Source organism: Dasypus novemcinctus, chromosome 4, assembly GCF_030445035.2.
Source record: "Dasypus novemcinctus isolate mDasNov1 chromosome 4, mDasNov1.1.hap2, whole genome shotgun sequence".
Lineage (NCBI taxonomy): Eukaryota > Metazoa > Chordata > Mammalia > Cingulata > Dasypodidae > Dasypus > Dasypus novemcinctus.
Window position 1 is genome coordinate 40,356,965 of NC_080676.1, and position 20,791 is coordinate 40,377,755.

Consider the following 20,791-nt stretch of genomic DNA (forward strand, 5'->3'; position numbering starts at 1 on the left):
AAGCTGCTATTAAACAAATGAATTTAGTAGAATCCATGCCAACACAACCATCCAAATTACCTTTTTATTTATGTTCTCCAAGTTAGGTAGCAAGTATGAAAAAAACAGCAATTTATTTTGATTTTGATATGCCTTAACTGTGCATACCAAGATATGCACAGATATCTCATACTGAGGGGTTTAAGATTGCAAAATAAGGACAGATTTTATCTTACATGCTACCATTTTGAAAGGAAGTATTTTGTTAACAAAATATGCCTATTTTAATAACCTCTTAGTAAAGAGAAAAGGGCTATTGACCAAAATACAAGGATACCTGGCAATTTTCATTTAGACCCTACAAATTCTCTATTTCAATAGCTTTATTTATTAATGTAATAATTCCAAAATCCTTACCGTGGAACCCATGGTCTTTCATGTGCAGCCAAAAAGGTTCCTTATTCTTTGAACATACTCAAGGTCTCAAGATCTCGACTGAAATTCTCTTTTCTAATCAGGCTGTTCTCCTTAGCTACTGTCTCTCACATTATTCTGTTTATTTCATTCACAACATTCACCACAATATGTAGTGATTTCGTTGGTTGGTTTACAAGGTCTATATCATTGCCAGAATGGATGGTCACTGAGGGCAGGAACATGTTCCTATGCACTGCTATACTTCTTTATTCTACCACAGTATATCTACTGAGTTTTGTTCAAGTTAACACTTGATATTTCTAAGAACTGGCAGAAGCAATACCTGAAACCAAGATTTTTGATTGCAACATCCTGTTTCCATCAAATCACATTTTATCAGGCACTTTCTATATAGATTCTAAACAGATAGGGATATCAGGGTATATAAGTCAGCCCCCTGTTTCTACTGTAATCTATTCAAAGATGTAGAATGTGTTTACTGAGCTTTTAAATTATAAGGTAGCTAAATATAAGAATAAAATATAGAATAAAATATATGGCATCAACCATAATTTTCCATTAGGAAACATTATTGCATTACAATAAAAAGAGCATCACAGTCAAATAAGTGTGACAGACTTACAAACTCTATCATCTTTTTGGATAACTGCAGTGCATTGCAGCATATTAAAGGCATTGAGAAATTCAGAAGATAACAGCTTTGCATCATTCCCAAGGGTATGTGATATTAGAAAAGTTTATCTCATAACATCTACTCACAACCTCCAAAACTATAATTATAAGGGATTCAATTTGGGAAATCTGGCTCAGATCAAGTAATGAGAGTTGTCACTTATGTTTGGGGAGAAAGTCCTAGAAAAAGCGTTGGTCTTAGTCAACCACGTAGTCGGAAACAACTTCCTTGCAAGGAGAAGAGGAAATAAGTGAGGTTTTAACAACTGCCTTCTGGTGAAACATAGGTGGGAAGGGTTTCACCCTATGAAACTATGAATAAGTGATATTCATACCATTGTTTAAAACATTAGCATTCATTTTTTTAAGCAAATATGTTTGGGATGGCTTAAAGTAAAAGAATGAATACGACATGGCAGCTGCTCTGAAAGGGGCTCAAAAAATCCATTAGGACATAAGCACAAAATGGATTAGTTATATCAATGATTTTTTGCCTTTGAACAGCCAGTCAAACAAAACTAGGTCTTTTTTTTTTTTAGTTTTTGTCTTTTATTAATTCAACTTTTTAAAGCTATAATTTACATTCAATAAAATGCCACAATTGTGTTTTAATTCTTCTACTTTCTTTACCTTTTCATATAGTTTTAGAATAATCTTGTCTATATAAAATCTTGCTCAAATTTTGATAGCAGTTGCATAAACTCTGTATATCAGTTTGTAGAGCATACTGAATCTTCCAATCCATGAACAAAGTATGCCTCTCCATTTATGTAGATCTTCTTTGATACTTCAGCACTTTATGGTTTCTAGCTTTCAAGTTGTGCACATCTTTTTTTCAATTTATGTCGAAGTATTTCTTTTTTATTTAGAGCCACTGTAAATGGTATTGTATTTTTTATTTTAGTTTCCATGTGTTCATTGCTAGTATAAAGAGTAAAATTGATTTTTGTAAGTTTATCCTGTATCTTGTGATCTTCCTAAACTCACATATTAGTTCTAGGAGATTTTATTTGTAGATTTATTGGGATTTTCTACACAGATCATTATTAGCAAACAGGGATAGTTTTGGGGTTTTTTTTCCAATCTATCTGTCATTTACTTTCTTTTCTTGCCTTAGTGCTATAAGTAGTGCTGTAAGTGCAGGGTATAAGATCCAGCACTATCTTCAATAGGAGAAGTGAAAGTAGACATTTTTGCCTTCCTCTCTGTCTTAGTAGAAAGCATTCAGTCTTTCACCATTAATTATGATGTTAGCTTAGGATTTTTATAGATGCTCTTTATCAAGTTGACGAAGTTCTTCTCTTTTTCTGAGTTTTTTCCTGAGAGTTTTATTATAAATAAGTGTTAAATTTTGTCAATTGCTATTTCTGCATCAAATGATATAATCATGTGACTTTTTTTTCTTTAGCCTTTCAATATAGTGAATTGCATAGATTGGTTTTCGATATATACTAGCCTTGGAACACTGGAATAAATTGTGCTTGGTCATGGTACATAATTGATTTTTACATTGCTGAGTTATATTTCTTAATATTTTGTGAAGTATTTTGCATCTACATTAATAAGAGATATTGGTCTGGTTTTTTTCTTTCTTTCTTTCTTTCTTTCTTTCTTTCTTTCTCTGCACTGTTTCTGTCTGGTTCAGAGTAATACTAGGTTCTTAAGTCAGTTGGAAAGTATCCCCTTTTCTTTCATTTTCTCTAAAGAGATTGTGTAAAACTGGTGATAATTATTTTTTACGTGTTTGGTAAAGTTCTTCACTGAAAACTTCTGGACCTGGAGATCTCTATTCTGAGTGCATGTGATGAAATTAAATTTCCTTAGCAGCTTTAGATCTAGTCAAAGTATCTATTTCATATTGGGTGTTTGTGGTTTTTTATGTTTCCTGAGAAATTGGTTTATTTCATTTAATTTATGAAATTGATGTGTGTATACAGTGGTTTGTAAAATATTCCCTTAATATTCTTTTGATGTCAGCAGGTCTGTCATTCCTGATATTGCTAATTTGTGTCTTCTCTTCTTTTATTCCTTATCAGTCTTGTTAGAGATTTGTCAGTATTATTGACTTTTACCAAGAACAAGCTTTGTGTTTCATTACTTTTCTTTATTGCCTTCTGTTTTCAATTTTATTGATTTCTGCTCAAATTATTTCCATCTTTCTTCTTGCTTTGATTTAATTTGCTCTTATCTTCTTGCAATCCTTAGATTGTAGATTTGAGACATTTCCACTTTTCTAATATATGTATTTAGTAGTTTAAATTTGTCTCCCAGCACCATCTTAGCTGTGTCTTATGAATTTTGATATATTTTCATTTAGTTTGATGTATTTTTTATTTTAAGATGTCATCTTTGACCCATTCAGAAGCATGTTGTTTAATTTCAAGTATTTGGTGATGTTCCTGTTATCTCGTTCTCATTTGATCTCAAATTGTAGTCAGAAAACATAGTGTGAATGAGTTCAGTTATTTTCATTTTTTCATTTTTGTTTTGTGGACCAGAAAGAATTCATCTTGGTATATTTTCTGTGGACAATTGAAAATATTAAATATTCTACTATTGGGTGGAATGTTTTATAAGTGTTAATTAGGAAATGTTAGTTGATTTTTTTAATAGCCTTGCTTATGTTTAGTTGTCTTTTCAACTGTTGAAATAAAAGTGTTGAATTCTCCACCCATAATTGTGGATCTGTCTATTTCCCCCTTAGGCTTTATCAATTTTTGCTTAATGTATTTTGCAGTGATTTCTTTTTAATGGATTGACTTTTTTTATTCATATATAATGGCTTAATGCTTCTGGTAGCTTTCTTTCTCGGAAACCTGCTTTATCTGATATTAATATAGCTTTCTCCATCCTTTGATTTTTAACCTGCCTATATCATTATATTTGAAGTAAATTTCTTATATATAGCATATAGCTGGATCATGTATTTTAATTCACTCTTTAAATCTGTGTCTTTAGACCATTTAAGCTTAAAGTAATTATTGATATGCTAGGGCTCAAATCTGCCATTTCATTTTTTTGTTGTTTTCTGTTTGTTCTTTTTTTTAAAAAAAGATACATAGATCATACAAAATGTTACATTAAAAAATATGAGGTTCCCATACACCCCACTTCACTCCCCACCCCTTCCACATCAACAACTGCTTTCATTACTGTGGTACATTCATTGCATTTAATGAATACATTTTGGAGCACTGCTACACAGCATGGATTATAGTTTATGTTGTAGTTTACATTCTGTCCCAGTCCATTCAGTGGGTTATGGCAGGATATATAATGTCCTGCATCTGTCCCTGCAATATCATTCAGGACAACTCCAAGTCCCAAAAATGCCCCCATATCACACCTCTTCTTCCCTCACCCTGCCTTCAGCAACTACTGAGGCCACTGTCTCTACATCAATGATATAATTTCTTCCATTGCTAGAGTCACAATAATTCTATAGTAGAATACCAGTAAATCCACTCTAATCCATATTTTATTCCTCCATCCTGAGGACCCTGGGATGACAATGCCCACTCCACCTCTTAATTGAGAGGGGGCTTAGATCCCACATGGCTGATGAATGGGATTCTCCTGCTTGCAGGTATAGACTCTCTCGATTCCTTGGTGTGGTGGTTGACCATCCTCACCCCCTAGTTAGCTAACCTGGGTAAGTCCAATGAACTGGAGAGTAGGTGTTGCAACTCTGCTGTGGCTCAGGGCCCAGCTGGCATATGGCCAGCCCAGAAATTCAAGTCTCCTAAGCATAGAGCAAACGCAGCACCAACCATAGGTTCAGTAAAAGTGACAGAAGGGGCATGTGTAGAGAAGTCACTTCTGAGTCCATCTCCATCACACTCAGGAGCACAAATTCTAAGGTAGGGCCCACTGGCAAGGCACTTTTGGCAACAGTGAATAATGCCACTATGAACATTAGTGTGCATATAGTGGTTTGTTGTCCTTGTTTTCAGTTCTTCTGGTTATATACCCAGCAGTGGAATTGCTGGGTCATATGGCAAATCTATAGCTAGTTTTTTGAGGAACTGTCCGCTACAGTGGCTGGATCCTTTTTTATTCCCACCAGCAGTGGATGAGGGTTACTGTTCCTTCACATCCTCTCCAGCACTTGTCTTCTGTTATTTTTTTAATAGCCATCAGTCTAATGGGTGTAAGATGGTATCTCATTGTAGTCTTGATTTGCATTTCCCTATTAGCTAGTGATGTTGAGCATTTTTCATGTGCTTTTTAGCCATGTGTATTTCTTGTTTGGAGAAACATTTGTTTAAATCTCTTGCCCATTTTTAAAATGGCTTGTTTGTCCTTTATTTTCAAGAAATCAATCAATGGCTTGATTTCTTTATATATGCTGGATATTAGACTCTTATCAGATATATGGTTACCAAATATTTTCTTCCATTGGGTATTTTCACTTTCTTGATAAACTCCTTTGAGGTGCAAAAGGCTTTAATTTTTTCTTTCGCTGCTTGTGCTTTGGGTGTGAAGTTCATGAAGCCATTTCCTATTACAAGGTCCTGTAGATGCTTCCCTACATTGTCTTCAAAGGTCTTTATGGTCTTGGCTCTTATATTTAGACCTTTGATCCATCTTGAGTTGATTTTTGTATAAGGTGTGAGACGGTATTCCTCTCTCATGCTTTTGCATATGGATATCCAGTTCTCCAAGCACCATTTGTTGAAGAGGCCATTTTCTCCCAGTGAGTGGGTTTGGTGGCCTTGTCAAATATCAGATGACTATATATGTGAGGATCTATATCAGAACTGTCAGTTTGGTTCTATTGGTAGTATGTCTATCCTTTTGCCAATACCATGCCATTTTGACAACTATAGATTTATAGTATGTTTTAAAATCAGGTAGTGTGATTCCTCTGATTTCTTTTTTTTTTTTTTCCCAATATGCCTTTGGCTATTTGGAACCACTTTTCCTTCCAAATAAATTTCATAGCTCATTTTTCTAGTTCATTTAAAAATGCTGCGTTGATTTTTATTGGGGTTGCATTAAATCTGTAAATCAGTTTGGGTAGGATAGACATCTTAATGATATTTAGTCTTTCTCTCCATGAACAGGAAATATTCTTCAATTTATTTAAGTTGTCTCTGATTTCCTTTAACAGTGTTGTGTAGTTTTCTGTGTATAAGTCATTTACATCTTTAAATTTATTCCTAGGTATTTGATTTTTTAAATTATTATTGTAAATGGTATTTTTTTCTTGATTTCCTCCTCAGATTGATCCTTAGTGGTGTATAGAAACGCTACTGATTTTTGCACCTTGACCTTATAACCCACAACTTTACTGAACTCATTTATAAGTTCGAGAAGCTTTCATGTAGATTTCTCAGGACTTTCTATACATAGGATCATGCCATCTGCAAATAGTGAAATTTTGACTTCTTCCTTTCCTATTGGGATGCATTTTATATCTGTTTCTTGCCTCAGTGCTCCAGCAAGCACTTCTAACTTAATGTTAAATAGGAGCAGTGATAGTGGGTATCCTTGTTTTGTTTCTGATCTTAGAGGGAAAGCTTTTAGAATTTCACCATTGTCTATGATGTTAGCTGTGGGTTTTTCATATATACCCTTTATTGTGTTCAGATAGTGTCCTTCTATTCCTATATTTTGCAATGTTTTTTTATTAGGAAAGGGAGCTATATTTTTTAAAGGCTTTTTCTGCATCTTTAGATATGATCATGTGATTTTTTTCTTTCAATCTGTTTATATGGTGTATTACATTGATTGATTTTCTTATGTTGAACCATCCTTGCATACCAGGGATGAAACCCACTTGGTCATGGTATATAAATCTTTTGATGTGTTATTAAATATGATTAGCAAGTATTTGTTGAGGCTTTTAACACCTAGGTTCATTAAAGATATTGGTCTGTAATTTTCCTTTCTTGTGGTGTCTTTGATTGGCTTTGGTATTAGGGTAATATTGACATCATAGAATGAGTTGGCAGTGTTCCTTCTATTTTGATTTTTTGGAAGAGTTTAAGCAAGATTGGTGTTAGTTCTTTCTGGAATGTTTGGTAGAATTCACCTGTGAATCTCTCTGGCTCGGGACTCTTTTAGTTGGAAAGTTTTTAATGAGTGATTCTATCTCTTTAATTGTGATTGGTTTGTTGCGATCATTAATTTCTTCTTTGTCAATGTAGGCTGCTTATATGTTGCTAGGAATTTGTACATTTACTCCAAATTGTCCTTCTTGTAGGCATATAGTTTTTCAAAGTATCCTTTTATGATACTATTTACTTCTGTGGTGCCAGTGGTGATAGCTCCTTTCTCATTTTTTATTTTGTGTATGTGCATCTTCCCTCTTTTTTTCTTTGTTAATCTAGCTAAGGCTTTGTCAATTTTATTGATCTTCTTAAAGAACCAGCTCTTTGTTTTGTTTATCTTTTTCTAGTGCTTTCTTATTTTCTATATCATTTAATTCTGCTCTGATCTTTGTTATTTCTTTCTTTCTTCCTTTGGGATTAGTTTATTGTTTGTTTACTAATACCTCCAAGTGTGCAGTTAGATCTTCAATTTTAGCTCTTTCTTCTTTTTTGATATATGAATTTATGGCTATGAATTTCCCTCTCAGTACAGTTTTTGCAGCATCCCATAAGTTTTGATATGTTGTGTTGCCATTTTCATTAGTGTCAAGGTAGTTACTGATTTCTTTTGAGATTACTTCCTTGACCCACAGTTTGTCTAAAAGTGTTCCTTAAATTCTATATCTTTGTGCCTAATCTGGTTCTCTGGACCTTGCAGATTTCCAGCTTCATTCCACTGTGGTCAGAGAAATTATTTTGTATGATTTAAATTTTTCTGAATTCTTTGAGATTTTCCCTGTAGCCTAGCATGTGGTCTATCTTGGAGAATGATCCATGTGCATTTGAGAAGAATATATATATTCCACTGTATTTGGGTGTAATGTTCTGTATATGTCTATTAAGTCCAGATTCTCTAATATATTATTCAAAGGATTTCTTTATTGATTCTCTGTTAAGATGTTCTGTCTAATGGTGATAATGGTGTATTAAAGTCCCCCACTATAACTGTAGAGGCATCTATTCCTCCACTTATTTTTTTCCAGTGTTTGCCTCATGTATTTTGAGGCACCCTGGTAAGGTGCATAAGTGTTTATGATTATTCTTTCTTCTTGAAAGATTACACCTTTTTTAATATATAGTGTCCATCTTTATCTCTCACAATAGTTTTGCATTTAAAGTCTATTTTGTCTGATATTAGTATAGCTATAGCTGACCTTTTTTGGTTATTGTTTGCTTGTAAGATTATTTTCCAACCATTCACTTTCAACCTCCTTGAATCCCTGGGTCTAAGGGTGAATTTCTTGTAGACCATATATAGATGGGTCATATTTCCTTACCCATTCTGCCAAATCTGTGTCTCTTGACTGATGAGTTTAATCCATTAACATTCAGTGTTATTACTCTCAAGGAATTATTTACATTAGCCATACTTTCTTTGGATTTGTGTATATCATATGTTGTTTTTATTTCTTTTTTTGTCTTTTTAGTTGTTCTTACACTCTCCTCCAAGTCTGTCTATCCTGTTTTTTTCTTTCAACCTGCAGAACTCCCTTTAGTATTTCTTGAAGGGCAGGTTTCTTATTGGCATACTCCCTTAGTTTCTGTTTATCTGTGAATATTTTGAACTCTCCATCATTTTTGAATGCCAGCTTTGCTGGAAAGAGTATTTTTGGCTGGAATTTTTTTTCTTTTAGTACCTTGACTACATCATACCACTGCTTTCTTGCCTCCACGGTTTTATTGAGAAATCGGCACTTAATCTTATTGAGCTTCCATTGTATGTGATGGTTCTCTTTTCTCTTGCTGCTTTCAGTATTTTCTCTTTGTCTTTAGCATTGAATAATTTGACAAGTATATGTCTTGGAATAGGCATGTTGGGATTTATACTGTTTGGAGTGCACTGCACTTCTTGAACATATACATTCATCTCCCTTAGTAGGATTGGGAAGTTTTCAGCCATTATTTCCTCCAACACTCCTTCTGTCCCCTTTCTTGTCTCTTCTCCCCCTGGGATGCATATAATGTGTATATTTGTGCATTTTGTATTGTTGTTCTAATCCCTAAGTCCCTGCTGGATTTTTTCTATCTTTTTATCTATCTGTTCTACTCTCTGTTTGATTTCAGATGTATCATCTTCCACATCACTAATTCTTTCCTCTGCCTATTCAATCTGCTGTTATTTGCTGAGAGTGTATTTTTGATTTCTTGGATTGTGCCATTCATCATCATCAGATCCATTATCTTTTTGTGCATGTTTACAATTTCTTCAGTATGCTCTTCAAGTTTTTTCTTAATATCCTTAATCTCTTCCTTCACTTCATTAAGTTGTTCCATGATATTTGTTTGGAGAGTTTTGATTAGTTGTTCGATGTTCTGCTCCTCTTCCTGGTTTTTAGTTTGTTCATTGGACTGGGCCATGTCTTCCTGATTATGGGTATGATTTGTAAGTTTTTGTTGCTGTCTGGTCATCATTTTATCCTGATGGGCTTATTCAGTTGTTAGCTTCTCCCTCTAGTCTCAGATTTTATTTAGTTGTTGTTCTTGTGGGTGTGTTAAGTTTCTCTTTGAGGGCGGTGGACTTGGCCCAGTGGTTAGGGCGTCCGTCTACCACATGGGATGTCCGCGGTTCAAACTCTGGGCCTCCTTGACCTGGATGAACTGGCCCATGTGCAGTGCTGATGCATGCAAGGGGTGCCATGCCACACAGGGGTGTCCCCGTGTAGGGGAGGCCCACGCGCAAGGAATGCACCCCATAAGGAGAGCCACCCAGCGTGAAAGAAAGTGCAGCCTGCCCAGGAGTGGTGCCGCACACACGGAAGCTGACACAACAAGATGACGCAACAAAAAGAAACACAGATTCCCGTGCCCTGACAACAAAAGAAGTGGACAAAGACAACACAGCAAATAGACACAGAGAACAGACAACCGGTGGGGCAGGGAAAGGAAGAGAAATAAATAAATAAATAAATAAATAAATAAATAAATAAATAAATCTTTAAAAAAAGTTTCTCTTTGACACTTTGCTCTTCTTATTCTATTTCCTTGTTGTTGTCTAAGTTCCCTTGAAAGAAAAAGATTAGGGCCAAGTAAAACAAAAGAAGTAAGAAAATAAAAAGTATAATAGTAATATTGATAGTGAATGTTAGCAGAAGAACCATATATGATCAAGGCAAATGAATATTAAACTCATGTAAGCAGTACAGAGTTATAGGTATAAAAAAGTGGAGTACTTATAATGAAATGGGAAACTGAATATGGAGAAGAATATAGTATAAATTAAAAAGCCAATGTGATGAGGAGAGGGAAAGAGAAAAGAAAGCACAAAAACAGAAGGAGTTAATAAATGATTGAAAACAGAATAAAGGTGTTAGAAATAAAAAGCCAGAAAAATTGGGGACTAAATAAAGGGAGGTGGAATGTAAAAGCAACAACAGAAGGTGAAAGATAGAAAGATGTAGGAAGGAAAAGAGCATTGGTAGTCAAAATCAGAATACATAGAAAAGAGAAAATCTAGAAAGAGGAAACACAGCATACAAAAAATAAGCCATGGAAGCGGATGTGGCTTAACAGGTAGAGCGTCCTCCTACCATATAGGAGGTTCAGGGTTTGATGCCCAGGGCCTCCTGGCTTGTGAGCTGGCCCACGTGCAGTGCTGCTGCATGCAAGGAGTCCTGGCCTATGAAGGGATGCCCCTGTGTAAGGGTGCCCCCTGTGCAAGGTATGGCCCCGACGCAAAGGAGAGCCACCCTGCATGAAACCGCAGCCCACCGAGGAGTGGTGCCACACACATGGAGAGCTGGCGCAGCAAGATGACACAGCAAAAAGAGACACAGATCCCCAGTGCTGCCTGATGAAAATACAAGTGGACACAGAAGAACACACAGCGAATGGACACAGAAAGCAAACAATGGGGGGATGGGTAAATAAAAAAATCTTAAAAAGAAAAAAAAAAGAAAGAAGTCAGCACCACCTAATCTAAAAAAAACAGGGGAGGATAAATTGGAAGGAAAGACAAGAAAACAAAAAAACAGACAAATCCACAAGCAAGGAGTCTCCCAAACATTAAGAAAAACCAGGCTTTCCTCTTGAGCCCCTGTGGAGCTTGTCAGGCTGCTGGTGTTTATCAACCAATTACCCTGCAGCTTTCTTGCTGTAGATTTTGAAGTGGGTTTTAGTGAATAAACTAAGTTAAATTATATAACAAAATAACCTTTTTTTTTTTTTTAAGAAAAATTAAAGATCCAAGGGAAGCCAATACAAGGATAATGTCTGTTTTCCCTGTACCAAAGTATCAGCTAGATTTTAATATCCCAGTGGGTCACTACTCTGACAGGAGCCAGGAATCAAACTGGAGACCTTGTACCTTCAAGGCTGAAACTTCTCTCTGGGTTGTTTTACTTTCTAAACTTTCTCTCTGGGTTGATTTACTCTTCAGAAAGAGTCCCTTTCCCCTGAGCAGGATTGCCTCTTTGTATTTGGATAAACTGTTGATTAGGAATCTGTCCCGGCTCCCCCCGTCCCCCCACCTTTTTTCCCCTGGCTGCTTTCTCTCCCAGGGGGCAGGAAGCCTGTGTGACTGTGTGAGAGTTCCCTTTTGAAATTGAAATGGGACCCTGGCGACTTAACTCACCACAGAAAAAAATGACTCTGTCTCTTTGAGAGAGAACACCCACACCTTTCCAGAAACCCTAAATATGCTCTTGGAGGCTTATTAGGTGCTTCCTACTATCCCCCTGCCTTAGGTGAGTTGCACAGGACTAGTTAATTGCCTGACTCCACTTTCTCCCAGACCAATTTTCCCTATCCCTGGAAGTTTGGGTAAATCAGGTTGCCTCAGCAGATTTGCCTCTCCCTCTTCCTAGTTTCTTCTCAAGTCAGCTGGTATGCTCCTCAAAGCTCAAGAAAGGGGGTCCAGACAATTGAACCCACACTAGGGGGGCCCCTCTCTACCCTTCACCCCAACCCTCCCACTCTCAGAGTTTGTCTGCTCCTGCTGGGTGACCCGCAAGGTTTGGGGAATGCACTTAGCCGTCCCACAGCTCCAGCCTTAAGTGCCAAAAACTCACAGTTTTACTTTGAGCAATCACTCTTTTTGTCGCGCTCTCTCCCGGATCGATGTCCTGAAGCCTCCTACTTCGTGGATTCCCAAAACAGCTCACTCAGGCAGGACTTTGTCCCCACTCAGCCATTGTTTTGTAGGCGAGATGATGTGGGTGCACTTAATCTGTCACCATCTTGCCCCTCCCCTTGTTTGTTTCTTGGTTTTTGTTTCTCTGCTTCTTTTTCCGGCCTTCTTATAGGTTACTTGACATTTTTTAGTTATTTTATTTCATTTTGATTTATCTGCAGCACGTTTGAGTGTATCTCTTTATATAACTTTTTGTGATTTTGCTTTAGTATTAAATTACACAGTCTACTGGTGCCATGATTTTACAGTTCAAGCAAAGCACAGAAAACTTACTTCCCTTTACTTCCCTTTACCCACCTACATTTACATTTAACATTTCCTTTATATAAATTTAGAACCACATTAGAAAATGTCACAATTTTTGCTTCATCATCAAATGTAATTTAGAAGATTCAGGAGGAGAAAACCTCTTGAATTTACCCATATTTTTACTTACCTTTGTTTCTTTCTTCCTGATGCCTCAAGACTCCTTTTATAATTTTCTTTACTATTTAGAGAATTTCCTTTCACTGTTATTTTAGGGTAGTTCTGCTGACAATACATTCTCTTAATTTTCCTTCTTCTAGCAATGTCTTGATTTCCTCTTCATTCATGCAGGATATTTACTGGATATAGGATTCTGAATTGTTTTTTTAGTGCTGAAAAAGAACGTGCCACTTCATTCTGCCTCTTTGGTTTCTGATGATAAATATGATGTAATTCAAATTGATTTTTCCCCTATAGGCAAGATGTTATTTCTTTCTCCCTGCTTCCAAGACTTTTATCTTTGTGTTTAGTTTTAGCAATTTGATTTTGATGTGTCTTAGTGTAAATTACATTAAATTATCCTGTTTGGGATAAACAGCTTCTTGAGTATATAGATTTATGTTTTATGCCAAATTTCAGCCATTGTTTCTTTGAGTATTTTTTCAATGCTATTCTCTTTATTCTACTCTCCTGGATTCTGATCACATAAATGTTAAATCCTAGTTATAGTTCTACCTGCCTATTGTTCTGTCTTCCAGTTCAATGATTCTTGAGCCATTGAGGCTGTCCATTGAGGTTTTTTATTTTTGTTTGTTTTTTTTTCTAGGAGAAAACTGGGAACAAATTGGAACTTGTAATTGGAAGCAGGTGCTCAACCACTTGAACTACATTGCTACTTGCATTGAGTTTTTAAATGTTAATCATTGTATCTTTCATTTGGCTCTTCTTTATATCTCCTATTTCTATTTGCTGAAATGTCTATTTTTTCAGAGATATTCTGTATTTTTTTCATTTTTTTAAAAGCATGCTTGCAATTGCTCATTGAAATATTTTAATGATGGCTGCTTTAAAGTATTTGTCAGATAATTCTAATATCTCTGTCATCTCAGTCTTGGTATCTATTAGTTGTCTTTTTTATTCATTTTAAGATCCATAATACTGGTTCTCAGTATCATGAGTGATTTTCTACTGTAACTTACACATTTTGGGTATTATGTGTAAGTTAGTTATTTGACCCTTCTTTTAAAAGTACTGAATTTTTTTTTTGAACGGCAAGTTGAGTTACTTGCAGATCAGTTTGATCTTTCAAGTCTTGTTTCCAGGCTTATTTAGGGTGAATATAATAGACTTTACTTTGAATTTAGGTTAACCCTACTACTGATGCATGTCTTCCTGGGGTCTCTAATGAATGTCCCATCTAGTCAATGACATTTTTCCACTCTGCCTGCTGAGAACTGATTGATTCCCAGCCTACTGTGTGCTCTGTGAATTGTTCATCTTACAGCTTCTGTATAATTTTCCTTTTCCCAGGTGGTGTTCTTTGCCTGGCCTAATGGAAATTCATCCCATGCATAAAGGGAGTAATATTTAGCCAAACTTTCAAGTGGATCCTTGTGCAGATTTCTGGAATTCTTTCCCTGTTTAACTCCCACCTTTCTAGCACTCTACTCCACAAAATTCTAACTGCCTTGATCTTCATGAATTCTGATCTCTGTCTCCTCAACCTAATGAGATCACTGCGCTCTCTTTTGGTTTCTCCTTTTAGTGCTATAATCCAGACATTGCCTCCAGCAGTGACCAGAGCAGTCATTTGGCTCCTTTCTTTCCCTCCACCTGGGGATACTACTCCTGTGCTCTCTGTTGTCCAGTGTCTGCAAACAGTTGTTTCATATATTTTTATCTAGGTTTCTAGATGTTTATGGCAGGAGGAAGTCCAGGCACTGCTACTCTTACAGGGCCACAAGCCAAATTTGAATAGCACCATTAAAGTGCCATTGTATAAAGTTTGCTGTTCTTCTCAAAGGAGTATCATAATTTTGACTGAAAATATTATTGAAATATTACTGAAAATATTCAGATGTCCTTCTGTGTTCTGCACATGGGAATAAAAGATGTCAGTTTACAGTCAAAGACTTCATTGAGAGTTTCATCTTTTAGGTCTTCCATGCTCAATTCATGTGGCTTACTTTGAGACTAAACTCAAAGTAAAGTCTATTATATTCACCCTAAATAAACCTGGCTTAAGTTCACAATTATCATCAGCCTCGACAGTGGAAGAGAATTCTGACAGGACTAGAGTTTGCTATAGGGAGGTTATATCTGACTGGTTTCTAGCAGGGTAACCCCTCAGAGATGGGGACCTTGGGCATCCAAAAGACATGAAAGACAAAAGGAGCTTGAACAAAATTTAGAGAAGAAGCCACCAGAGGAAAAAGTCAATTAGAATAGCATAGGTAATTGTCATCTACTTTGTAATTTTGCTTCTGGTGGGACTGGTCCCTCACTTTTTGAGGGTTCATGTGAGAAGTTGCTTATACCACTGCCTTTGAAAGCTGGTGGTAGGAGATATACATCGAAAGGGATTAAGTTACTGGTATGAACATAGGCTATGTAGCGCAACATCATTCCAGTTCTCCTTTGAGAAGATATACAAACAAAGCAGAGAAAACAAACAAAATCAAAACTCCAGAAAATTTTCTGTGAGTTTGGTGGGGCATGTATAATCTGAAAATTCTAATATAAGTTTTGCTAAAATAGCTTATATCCAGGCAAAAGCAACAAAAAAGTGTAGAAAGTATCTAGATAATGCAGTAAGAGCGGATTTCAGAAAGCATCAACAAGGCAAAGTTCAATTCCTTGAACGTAAGAGAGCTTATCCTTATATGCTGATCTTATATCTCTTGTTTGCAATAACTGGTATGGGAACCTGCTTGTGAGCTCAAGTAATAAGGGAAATTCTTCAACCTGATTTGATTCGGAGAAACAGAGAAAGTAGGGCTAAGCAAAGAATCACACAGAAAAGCCACACTTGTAGGAAACAATGTGCCTCTGTGACAATAAAAAGTGAGAGCGCCATAAGACTACAGGTCCATTTATGATAGCATCAAAAAGAATAAAATACTTAGAAACAAATGTAACTAAAAAGTACAAAAATTGTACACTGAGACCTACATTATTGAAAGAAATTAAAGAAGACCTAACTAATTAAATAGAAAAACTCTCATGATCATGGATCGGATCACTTTATATTGTTAAAATGGTAGTACTCTCCAAATTGATCTACAGACTTAATGCAATACATATCAAGAAAGCAAGGGGCCAAACAGTATATATTGTCTTCTGTTATATACAAAAATATATATTTGTATTACTTAATGAAGAAAGCCTGGAAGGATACAAAAGAAACTAATGAAAGCTTATGTTAAGTATGGTAGCAGTTGGGTTGAAACTGAATGGATGGAACCTAGGGTAGTAGTTTTTTATATTGTTTTGCTTATTATACTAAGTGCAGTAAAAGAAGGTCTGGAGCTAATGAGGAAGGTAATGGTGAAATTCTGCAGTTCCAACCCAGCAGCCTGCATTGTAGAGGAGGCTGTATTCAGAGTGAGATCACAATCAGTTAATTCACAAACTTGACAAATAAGCTCTGCCGTTGGAATATGTGGCTTCCCATTACATTGGACTTCCATAGAACATGAATAAAACCCACTAAGCCAGAAGAAACTGCAGAGGGAAGACCAGGAGACCAAATTCCAAAGGGATTTGAACTTCTTTGTTACTGTCCCTACCGCACCTGTAGCTAGGAACCTCGCAGAGTTCGAGTAGCTCCAGTTTGCTTTCTCCTCACACCTTACGGCTTGTCTGAAGGGAGAGGGTGCCTACAGGTGGTAACAGAGTTTATATAAGAATAATTCTGCTACTTAGAATAATAGAAAATGTGGGAAAGAGGAAAAAATGCAAAGGTGTATAGAGTAATTCCTACTAATTCTTTACCTAACTTTGGGCATCAGGGCAGGAAATAAACTTTTCAGAGGAATGAAATAGGCTAATTCTTCTTTGCCCTTGATGTTTAGATTGTTCATATTTTGCACTTGAGTTCACAAAATGGAAAAGATTTTGTTGAATTAATTCCATCTGAATGCAGTATAAGGACTTTCCAGAGTCTTTACCATCTCTCAAACAAAAAATAAAATATAAACCCACAAAAACAACAACAAAAAAACAAAGACCCCATTTCCCTCATTATCTTTCTTCACTCTTCCAATCTATATAACTTTCTAAAATGAATGAATTACAAATGATTACTGCTTCTTTGCTTTCAGAGATGGACCCCTGCATAGGTGGTCCACATCTGTCAGAGTGAGAGTGGCATGGCCAGGTGTGCCTGCCACCCAGGGTACCAGCTGTCTCAAGACAAAAAGGCCTGTAGAGGTAGGAAGCTGAAGCTGATGGCTTAATTATGTAATTGTTTGAAATTCTGAGATAACTCAATCTTGAATAGTTAGAACAGGTAGGAGGAAAGGTGTTTCATTTATGTTTAAAAAGGAACATTTAAATTCTTGTTTGATCATTCTGAAAGGTATTTTTATGAAGCTATAAAGACCTCAGTGAAATTCTTAGTCAAAATTTTTTTTAAAATGATCTGGTATAGTTTCAGAATTAATGCTTTTTTGTTTTCTGTTTCTCATTGTGAGAGAATTCCAGAATTAATATTTCAAAACCTTTCATAACCACACAGGGAGTTCTTCATTATAGACTGCAGAAGGTGGGAATAACCTTTGAAAAGCAAGTGTGTGCAAATGAGTGTTCTCAGAAGTTAGCAATAATTAAAACAAAAAAGAAACTTTATAAATGCAAGGTTATACATTTGTGTTTCCTAGAAATAGCAAAACAGAAATACTTCAATTCAAAGATGAAAGTGATAAATTACCCCATGGCCATAATGGATAACTGAAGTCATTCCCATGGGACAGTCTTTGTTTTAATAACTTTTAAGGAATCAGAAAATTTTTCATTTTTATCATGACATTTTCATGAAAGGAGAAGCAGTTTCTTTGGATTAATTATGAAAATAGCAAAACATTTTCTGAATTATGGTACTGAGAAGCATCTTGAGAAATTTAAAGAGAATTAAACATTTAAAAAATGTTAAATTAGCTTTTATTCTTTAAGCCAAAACTAATACAATATTTTCCATGGATTGTATTGATATACTTTTCTTACAAAGATTATTTCTGCTTTGGTCCCATTGCCCTAGCACCTGCTTAGCTCAGCAGCTAGCAGAGAATAGTTTCTTATTAATATTTCTGGACTATTGACCTATTATATTTTATGATAAACAAAATTTTATTTAAAATCTGATACATTATTCCTAGAAAGACTACCCCAAATTATTGCCCATTTAAGGTTCGACAAATATATTAGAAGAATGAATATTTGTCTTTAGAACCCAGATAGAGATGACATGCTAGACAGTACAAGCAGGAGGTACTGACTTGGGAAAAGATGGTGAGACCTAACCATTGCAAGAGAAAGAGCGGGGACTTCTTGGGCCACAGAACTGAAGTCACAGTGATTAGAATTAGCTATCAGGGTCAAGAGGGAAAGAGGGTGCCAAGTATTTAAATCACATTGTCCTGTGACAGCTTTATGTACAACATAAAGAATGGCTTGTTATATATGTAAGCCAGGAATTTGCCTTGTCCCATGGTTACAGGTATTGTTTAATTTAAATCAAGGAGATGCCATTTTTGGTTAAGAATGATATATATATATCACATTAGGAATATATTTATATTCCTAAAGATAAATTACAATGACTTCTACCTGTGACATTAAGGGACAGACAAGGAGTATTCTTTATTTTGTTTTCTTTTCTTTTTCTCTCAGCTAACAGCCACCAGTAGGGGGTTCTAATAGATACAAAGAAGTGTATGAGAGGGCAAAACGAATACTGTACAGTGAATGTCCTAAAGAGTTGGTTTATTTGCAAATGCTCCCTTCACGCAAAGAATATGGAGGCTTGCGGTACTTTACTGTTACCTGGATGGGGGAAGTGTCGCTCTTGTACATTTCTTTCCTTTGCAGATATTCTAGATATTCAGCCTTAATTAGAACTCCAAAGACACAGCTCATGTCTGTCTTTTTCTGCAGATATAAATGAATGTGCTGAAGGGCTTGCCCGCTGTGGCCATCGATGTGTGAACAGGATGGGTTCTTTCACCTGTGCCTGCCACCCTGGCTTTGAACTGGGAGCTGATGGAAAACAGTGTTACAGTAAGTGGCAACAACTGCAGCCCAGGAAACACATGGCTTTTTACCAATATCAAATAAGACCATTAAAAGAACTACCCCAAATATCTTGCCAAAGCAGATGTTTGCAACTGCGTAGGGGAGAGAGGCTTAGAAATTCAACGCCCACTCCCCACCCCCATTTTATAGCGGTCCCAGAGTCAAGAGAAAATGATGCACATAATGATCCGCACTGTAGACAGCAAAGACTAAACCGCAGGTCTTCTGACTTGCAGTTTATTTGGTCCCTCTGCTCTTCCTTTTTTTTCCTTTAAAGACTTATTTTTTATTTATTTCTCTCCCCTTCCCCTCCGCCCCCAGTTGTCTGCTTTCTGTGTCCATTTGCTGTGTGTCCTTCTGTGCCAGCTTGGATTCTTGTCAGTGGCACCCAGAATCTGTGTCTCTTTTTGTTGCGTCATCTTGCTGCGTCAGCTCTCTGTATGTGCAGCGCCACTCCTGGGCAGGCTGCACTTCTTTCACACTGGGCAGCTCTCCTTACGGGGGCACTGCATGTAGGCCAGCTCATCACATGGGTCAGGAGGCCCTGGGTTTGAACCTTGGACCTCCCACGTAGTAGACAGGCACCCCATCTGTTCGGCCAAATATGCTTCCCTGCTCTTCTTCTTGAAGGGTCTGCCTTCCTTCATCACCTCTGCCCTGCAATAGTTACTGAACACTGATAACCCCAAAATGAAAACTCAAGGAAAGAGAGGGAACCATGAGTATAGGAAGCAACTTTTGACTGCGATATGGTACCTGGACAGATTTGATGCTCTAATGAGAACCTTCCATGTTGGCCCTTCTCCTCCCTCTCCCATTTCCATTCATCATGTCCCTTTAAGTAGCTCCTTCCTATCTTTATTCTCTTTAACTGACCCATATGCTCCACTTTTCTTCAAAAACTGTGATCCATCATATCTAACCTTAACTGCTCCTTATCTAGGCTCAGTTATACAATTTAATGTATTTCTTTTTGGAGATATATTAAAATGTTAACATGCTGAAGCACTAGCTAAAGCTGCTCTTGCAGTGCTTTCCTTCTCCCAACAAATTTCCTCACTGGCCCACTGCTTAATCTGTAGAGCAACACTTCCCACTTTACTAAGCTTCAAACTATCTGATACAGATTCCTTCCAGTTCCATCTTCTCTACCTCAGTATTTCCCCTCTCAGGCCACTCTACTTCTATCCTCCTTTTTCAAGTGACAGAAGAATCTTTCCTTATTTCTATGACTGACTTTTCCATCTCTACATCTTATATGATCTTGGTAAATAAACAACTTATTTTTCTTTTCATCATCAGACTACCTTTTTCCCAGTGACTTCTTTCCTTCTTCCTTTCCATACCTGCACCTTAGCAGGTGAATTTTGCTCTGTAAAACATACATCTATAGTGTTTGGTTTTACTTGAAATTCAAAACCATAAATCTCAAATGATTGAGCAGCTTGGTTGTACAAACTTACATGCTGTCAGGAAATGTCTACTTTTACCCTCATCAAAATGAGTGGTTAACACTTTTTCCCCAAAGACTTTACATCCTCCTTACCTTTGTCTTTATCCTTACTTTCTTTCTCTCTCTCTCCCTCTCTCTCTCTAAGAGAAATTTTGGATTTAGACTTACAAAGCAATCGTGCATAAAATACAGGGTTCCCAAACTCCACCTTATTATTAACACCTTGCATTGGTGTGGTAATTTGTTGCAAATGATGAAAACACATTTTTATAATTGTTCTATTAACTATAGTCTATGGCTTAATTTAGGGTTCACTGTTTTTATAATGTTAATTACTGTTAATTATGCTTACAGTGTTGTGGTACCATCACATCCATTAAAAAACATTTCCATAGTTCCAAATAGGAACTCTGTATATTTTAATGCTTAACTCCTTATTCCCTATCACCACCCTGTCCCTGGTGATTTATATTCTAGATTCTAGATTCT

General features: G+C 36.4%; 1 protein-coding gene across 1 annotated transcript in view; it reads left to right on the plus strand.

Annotated features, from left to right (window-relative positions):
- Positions 1 to 20,791, plus strand: part of LOC101413984 (EGF-like and EMI domain-containing protein 1) — a 571,143-nt gene that overhangs the window by 529,644 nt on the left and 20,708 nt on the right. Inside the window, exon 7 of the mRNA XM_071214465.1 lies at positions 18,712 to 18,834. Coding sequence (XP_071070566.1) covers positions 18,712 to 18,834 — 123 coding nt within the window. The remainder of the gene's footprint in view (positions 1 to 18,711; positions 18,835 to 20,791) is intronic.